The sequence below is a fragment of the Thecamonas trahens genome (genome assembly GCF_000142905.1).
Source record: "Thecamonas trahens ATCC 50062 unplaced genomic scaffold supercont1.82, whole genome shotgun sequence".
Lineage (NCBI taxonomy): Eukaryota > Apusomonadida > Apusomonadidae > Thecamonas > Thecamonas trahens.
This window is the reverse complement of record NW_013657598.1, coordinates 1-7,471: the sequence shown is the minus strand read 5'-3', so window position 1 is coordinate 7,471 and position 7,471 is coordinate 1. Positions and strand designations below refer to the sequence as shown.

Below are 7,471 nucleotides of genomic sequence, written 5' to 3'. Positions count from 1 at the left end.
CTGTCTGTCTCTCTCTCTCTCTCTCGGCGTGGTTCCGGCTGGCAGACCTTTTGGCGCGGACCCCGGCATTGGGAGCTAGAATCTACCTCTGGCAACCAAGGCAATCAAGACAGCCAGTCCAGACGGCAACACCCTCCCCTCCTCCTCCCCCCCTACCCCACACCCACCCACCCCACACCCCCGAGACACTAGGTAATGGCCAATCGCTCCGGCAAGCTCACCCTCGAGCTGCTTCCACGACGCCCGCAGTACGCGACGGCACTGACCAAGAACGGGTTCACACCGCACTTGCGGATGACCTTGTCGCGGACAAAGTGTCTTGCTGCCGCCATCAAGTTCCTCATCAAAAAGTGGAAGGCCAAGGCCAAGGCGCTCGGCGCCCTTCGCTCGCTTCGGTTGCACGCCTCGGCCTCGGCCACCGGCGCCGACGACAGAACCTGGTCCGGCTCGACAAAGGCCACCGCTGATGAGGTCTACTCGCTGCTTGGCGCTTCCGGCGGCATGTTCACCCTCTACTACGCCTGGCCGCGCTCATCGCGGACAGGAAAGCGCTCGTCGCGCTCGCCGATGCTCTCATCACCGCCGCGCCCCCGCCCGGTCTCGCGCTCGCCGGCCGAGCTCGACGCCGCAAGCCTCGCTCCGCCCGTCCGCCTCCAGCCGCCGCCGCATCTGGCCGAGACCAAGCTGCTGCCGCTGCCGCTGATCGCCGCCGGCGAGAGGGAAAGCAGCAGAGTGCTGGCGGCGTCGCCAACGCTGGAGCCGTCGTCGAGCGCTCAGCCGCTGCTCGATGCGCCGTTGAGTCACTACGATTCGAGCCTGGGCTTTGACGGCCTCGGCTCGACCCCTTCCAAGCCAGCCTCGGCGTCGTCGTCGTCGATGACCATGGCGTCGGCCATCGCATCAGGCTCACTTCCGGCCAGCGCCTCGTCGGACACCGCCCGCTTCCTGGCCTCATTCCTTGACGGCGACGTTTTTACCCCACACTCGTCCATCCCGCACATCCCGCTCTCGTCGGCCACGTCGGCACCGCTGCTGCCTGCAGGCCACTCGCTGACCGGTGGCACCTCGTCCAACACCATGGACGGCTTTGGCACCGTCTCATCGGGCCTCTTTACCCCACGTGAGCACTCGAACTCGGCGTCGATGCTCCTCTCCACCAACTCGACCTCATCCAGGCGCGTTCTGCCCCCGCCGTCGACGCCACCAACAACGCCTGTCGCGCACATGCTCGGCGGCTCGTTCTCGTTCGAGGCCCGCGTCTCTGCCGCCAACATCTCACTCAAGCGCAAGCGAACCCCGTCGCCGACCATGATCGGTCTCGCCGCACCACCGGCCAAGCGCCCGCATGCGCTCCCGCGCCGCACCGCGCCGGACGAGCCCAGATCACTCTTTGTTGTCGACGCCTCGTCATCGAACTGACCGGTGCCACTAAATACGCGCAAGCAGGCCAGGCTCCGCATCGAGAACCGCGCTCAGCGCCGCCAACTGTAGCGCCACGATCCGCAGCGTGTCGGCCATCGACGACGACCGCCGCGGCGACGGAAAGATGCCGGCGTCGATTAGCGCAAGCAGGTACTTGCGCCGTGCCACGAGTGCCTCGGCAATCTCGGTCGTGTACACTTCGACCGAGAGCAGCGACGAGAGCCACGAGTTGAGCTCAAAGCACACCAGGTTCGTCGGATCGTTCGGGTACGCCGTCCCAAACGCCCGCTTGCTCCGCGCCTCCTGGTATCGACACACCACGGCTATGGCCTCCACAACCGTCGACGCAAACGCCGACCTCCGCCGCTGCTCGCTTGCGTCGCCGACCCAGTACGCGACACACATCGCTTTGGCTGGCACCGAGCACACTGCCGTCACCTCATTCGAACCTTCGGCCACCGGCTCCAGCTCGAGCTGTCGCGGCAGCATCGACGACACGTGCCGCCCGTAGTTGAGATGCACCGTCCGCATCTGCTGCAGCTCGCGCTCCGCTAGCGCGTTTGACGACAGCAGCCGCCGGTTCGCCACATCGTCGAGCATCCGCCCCAGCGCAGAGCCAGCCGAACTCGCCGCAGACGCCACGCTTGCCGCCGCATCTGAGAGCCACACGACAAGACTCGCGCTGTCGTCGTCGCCCGGCCCGCTTGTCTCTCCTGGAAAAACACCGGCCGCCGCCGCCGCCAGCGCCTCCCGAAGCGCGTCGACCTCCTCATGGAGCGCCCGGTTCTGCTCGGCGAGCCCGTCGATCGTGGCATGCCGTGCCGCGAGCATCGCCTTGTGGCAGTCGAGAATGCGCGCAATGTTCGACGCTTCGTTCAGCTGGGGATCGACCACATGCACCAGCGAGTCGGGATCGTCCGCCGGATGCCCTCCTGCTCCCGCTCCCGCTTCCGTGGCGTGGGCGTGGGCCTCGGCCTTGGCAGCCTGCGCGTCTGCAGCTGCCACCGCCGCCGCGGCCTCTGCCGCGTCTGCCCGCTCCCGCGCCGAGCGCAACTCGGCCTCGAGTGAGTCGCGATGGCGCTCGACCTCGTCGGCGTGGGCTGCCATGAGCTTGTACTCGTTGTTGAGCGTCTCCACCTGGGCCAGCAGCATCCTGTTCTCCTGGGCCAGCATCGGGGATGCGCCCGATCGCGAGCCGGCCAACCGCCTGCGGCCCCCGGTGCGGACCGGAGTGGAGGCGGCGACCCGGGCGAGGGCGGCGGCGAGCGCCATGACGACCGGCACGCCACCAGCGGCAATGGCCTCGGCAGCACCGGCCATGGCTTGGGCCTCGGCATCGTCGGCGTCGTTCGCATACTGCGCCAGCTGAGCACCAGCAGCATTGGCCGCCTCTGCCGCGACAAAGCTCGGTCGCTCTACCTCATTCAGCGCCGCATCCAAACTGCGGAGGCTTGTCAGCGCAGCCGCGATGAGCATGCCTGTCGTCCTGGTCGCGTCGTCGACGGTCGGCTTGCTCTCCTCCTCGCCCTGCGCCCGGCACACATCGATCACCCTGTGAGCCATAGGAGAGGGAAGGATTGTATGTGTGTATGTATGTGTGTATGTATATGTGGGAGAGGAGTTGTGCTTTGTGTATGCGGTGTGCGGTGATGGGCGTGGCGGGTGAGTCTGTGCCGTCGGTGGGCGTCTTCGTTCGGCGGTGTTCCATGGAGTCGATGGCACAGGTGTTCGATTCGTTGGCGACAACCCGAATGGCCATCGTTCTGTCGCACTTGATGCAACAGTGATTGCTGGTCGGGTGAGACTGTTAGTTCATTGGATCTCGGCCCATACACACGCGTGCGTGAGGGGGGAGGAAGAGGAGTTGCCACATATCAGCTGAGGATCTGGAAGCCAAAGTCGTCGTCGTCGTCGTCGTCGTTGTTGCTGCCGCCGCCGCTGTTGGTGGTGTGGCTCTCGGCGGGAGGACGAGGGTCCATGGAGAGCGAGGCGGCCGAGGCGGCGACATCGCGCGGGAGCCTGACGCCGGCCGAGGAGCGGGCAAGGTCGAGGCCAGAGGAGGAGGCGGCGACGGAGCGGGCCATGGAGCCTGTCGATGCACCCATGTCCGAGGCCATGGCGTCGGCGAGGAGCTCAAACTGCTCAAGGTCGAGGGCCTCGTCGTCATCGTAGTGATCGCGAACAAAGGCAAGCTCGGTGCGGACGCCGGCGAGCATGCCGGTCATAGTGGTGGTAGAGCGGCCGGACGACTGAAAAACGTTGTTGTCAATGAGCTCGTCGAGAAAGGCGCAGCGGGCATCAATGTCGAGACGAGTCCGCTCGGTCTTGTCGCACGAGGAGAGCACGACAAGCCAGTCCTTGAGCTCGCGAAGAACGAGGTTGGTCGGGTCGTCGACGTAGCCGCAGCCGGTGATACCAAAGTAGCGACCTGCGCGCTCGGCCTGATACTCACAGACCTTCTTGACCAGGCTGCGGGCGACGCCTGCGAGAAAGCCGGCGCCGATCTTGTGAGACCACTCGGCAAATCGGTAGTCCTGAGTGGTGGGGATGTGGGCAGGCGCGGTGGCGGCGCGGAAGAGGCCGGCATCGTCGACAAGCGTCTGGAGAATGTCCGGCAGCTCCGAGGTGATGTGGCGGGCGTAGTACCGCTGGATGGTCTCCATCTGTAGGGTCTCGTAACGGGTGTACACACCCGGCTTGGACCGAGTCTTGTTCTTGATCTGCCCCATGCCGTCCGAGGCGAGCTGAAATGCCGACTTGGCCGTCCACCACATGCCTGAAAGCACCGACTGGGCGATGCCCGACGGCTGCCACTGCTTGGCCTCCTCGAGCTCACCCTGCAGCTCAGCAAGCTGTTCAGCCAGCGCCTCGCGCTCGGACTCGTTCTGCGGCATGGCGGCCGAGAGCTCGCCGACCCGGCGCTGCAGCGCGTCTTTCTCGGCCTCCATCGTCTTGATGTGGGTGTATGCCTCGCTCAGCCGCGACGACAGCTCGGCGGCCTCGTTCTCGGCCCTCGTCCGCAACTGGGCCTCGGCCTCGGCCGCGCGCTCGGCCTTGTCCTTCAACTTGGCCTGGGCCTCGACCTCGATCCGGGCCACCTGCAGCTCGCTGGCGAGCTGGATCACCTTGACCGCGTTCTGCGCCCGCTCGTCATACAGCTTGACGATCTGCGCCAGGTCCGGCTCGACCGAGGCCACCGCCTTGCGCGCCGCCACCGCCGCACGGGCCACCTGCGCAGCCGCCTCTTCAAGAACCAGGGCGTCGAGGCTGTCCACAGCATGAACAGAGCCATCATCACGACCAGAACCATCTTCGCCTGCCTCGTCAGCATCAGCATGGCCGGGCCCATCCGTAGCGGTCACATGGTTGTCTCCAACCAAACCAGCACCTGTGGAAGAAGTGGTATCACTGCTGGAATCCAGAGCGTCTGGAAGAACAGGTCCGTCCATGGGCGGCTTGCCCAGAACGACCAGAATCTCATTCAGCTCACGCAGAGCACGGCCGAGATCCTTGGCCATGGTTTATCTCTAAGGATGGGTGTGTATGTGTATGTGTATGTGTATGTGTATGTGTGAGGGGACGGAGAGGTGAGGGGGGGGGTGAGTGGTGTGTGCCTCTGTCGGCAGAGGTGTTCCACAGCCGAAGTGACCGCCGTTTGGTGGCGCTGGCACGAATGCCGTCACACTTTGAACAACATGACATGCAGCTGCTGGCCTCTTCCAGCTCTGTCGGATTGAGTTGCATTGATGATTGGATGCGATGAGAGAAGGAATGGTATCATGGAAAGGGTGTGTCGGTGGTTGGACCGATGGGGATGTGGTAGGTGTGGTCATGAGGGATTGCATCAGAGACGAGGTCGACCTGGTAGAAGGAGCATAGATGCATGTGCCATGACTGCTGTGCTCAAGCACAGCTGCGGCAACTGGCTCGCAAGTGCGACAGAGGCGTAAGGAAGGACGCTACATCCATGATCATGGAACCTTTCCCCTTCTCTGCACCTCCATTGTGGGCATGTCCCCCAGTCTCTGCTCCTCGATATATGCTTGACGAGCCATTGAGAGCGTGGCTCGTTGTGGCGGCGCCATCGGCTGCAAGAGGCGCGCCAAAACGGCCGCCGGCTTCGCCAGTCGCGGGGAGTGTGAGCAAGACGAAGGTACGACAGCAGACTGCACGCAGGCAAAGTGGGGATGGAGACTGACGAAAGTGAGGCGTCGGCGTCGGTCCGAGCTATGGCAGAGTCTTTGGCGAGGACCGACGGGGCGGGGGTGGCCACGGCCTCGCTGCGGTTCCTTCCGCTCTCGACGAGCTCACACAAGGCACTGGCGGCAGCGCTGGGCGCCATGCCGGCGCTGCGATCACCGGCACTGCGGGAGCTGGATCTTTGGGCAACGCAGATGAGCGGATCACTGGCGGATCGGGTGTATGCACCGGCGCTGATGGCTCCGGGCTGTGCCTCGCTTGTGACGGTCGATCTCGGTGGCAACGCGCTGGGCGATATGGGCGCGACGGCGCTGGCGGGGGCGCTCGCATCGCTGCCTGCTCTCGCTTCGCTCGGTCTGGCTCGCTGCAGCATCAGCGACGCCGGCGGCTCGGCGTTGTTTGCAGCGCTTCTTGCGCCGTCGGCACGCGCCTACTCGTCGCTGACGCACCTGGACCTTGCCGCCAACGAGGTAGGGAACTCGGCGGCCGGCGCGCTTGCAGCGGCGCTCGATCCAGGTGTTGCACCACTGCGGCTGGAGCTTGTCGAGCTCCGCGACAATAAGATCGGAGTGGTCGGCGTGCGCGCGCTGGCTACCGCGCTCGAGGCCTTTGAGCCCGGCGCGAGCCGGTATCCGGCGCTCCGCACATTGCGGCTGGTGGGTAATCCGCGCGGCCCGCGAGTGCACAGCCTGCGGCTGCAGGCTGCACTCAACGCGCTGGCGGCGTACCGCGACGATCGGCCTGTGCCGCGAAGCCGGACGCCACAGACGCCGATCGGAGGCGGGTTGCACGAGTCCGGTGAGTGGTACCTGTTCTCACCGTCGACCGCTCCGCGCCCGGCAGCACGCCCAGCGCTACAACCAGAGACGGCGTCGCCGCCTGCGACGCCAGGAACGGCTGCAGCTGCGCCGTCGTCGCCGATGTCGCTCATCCGGCGCAACCGCTATCTGCTCGACGACCTGGACCTTTCATGGTCTGACGACGACGAGCAGGCGAGTCCGCACGAGACAAGCGGACGGACGCGGGTCGCTGCCCTAGTTGCGGCGCTCGATGCCGTCGAAGGCAGCCCGGAGCCGAGCTGGCCAGCGCGGCGCGAGTCTCCGGCGCAGGCACTTGCAACAGCGCTGCTGCTCTCGACATCGCGAGCGGCGTCGCGGACACCGCCACGAGCGTGGGCACGACCACGTGACACGCTCACGCCGCCGCCATCGGGGGCGCTCCTTCCTGCCTGCGAAGAGACTCGCGGCAGCGGCAGTGTGTGGCTGCCGACGCCACGAGGGACCTTGGGCAGTAGTCCAACGCGAACCTCGCGCCCGCCAAGCCTCTACGGCTCGACGCCACAATCGGAGCGGCGGCGTCGGCGGCGGTTAATGTCGCCCGAGCCCGAGGCGCCTGCCCATCTCGAGCGGTACCTCTTCCCCGGCGACGATGATCTTGCGCCCGCTAGCAGCAGCAGCGCCATTCTGCCCTCGCCGGGCCAGCTCCCGGCCTCGCCCCTCCCGGCCGACAGCGTTGTGGAATGGTAGGCACACTTGTCTTTTAGCGACTTTAACGTCATGAAGTACATTTGCGCTGGTATGTAGTACATACTTATGTGTGTGTGTGTGTGTGTGGAGGGTGGTGAAGGGAGAGGGGAGGGGGAGGGGGTGGTGGGTGCGGCGGTGCTGGTGATCATGGCGACTCGGGATGGGGAGCGTGAGGGGAGGTTGGGGGGTTTGGGGTTTGGGGGGGTGGTGGTGGGGGAGATGGAAGGGAGAGTACTCACTTATGGGTATATGGGTGTATGGATGAATGATGTATGTCGTCGTACTGTACTGTATGTGTGCATGGGTATAGACTGCGGTATGGA

The 7,471-nt window shown here is 65.4% G+C and overlaps 2 protein-coding genes across 2 annotated transcripts; both read right to left on the bottom strand.

The window, feature by feature from the left end:
- Window positions 1-1,093: 1,093 nt before the first annotated feature.
- Window positions 1,094-3,060, bottom strand: AMSG_11454 (uncharacterized protein; the record flags this gene model as incomplete). The annotated part of the gene is made up of 1 exon (XM_013897217.1): window positions 1,094-3,060. A coding segment is annotated over one exon (1,632 nt), but the record flags the coding sequence as incomplete, so codon positions are not given.
- A 236-nt stretch (window positions 3,061-3,296) lies between these two features.
- AMSG_11453 (uncharacterized protein) lies at window positions 3,297-4,940 on the bottom strand (the record flags this gene model as incomplete). Its single annotated transcript, XM_013897216.1, has 1 exon — window positions 3,297-4,940. One exon carries the CDS (start codon window positions 4,938-4,940, stop codon window positions 3,297-3,299), a length of 1,644 nt encoding a protein of 547 aa, XP_013752670.1.
- Window positions 4,941-7,471: the final 2,531 nt, after the last annotated feature.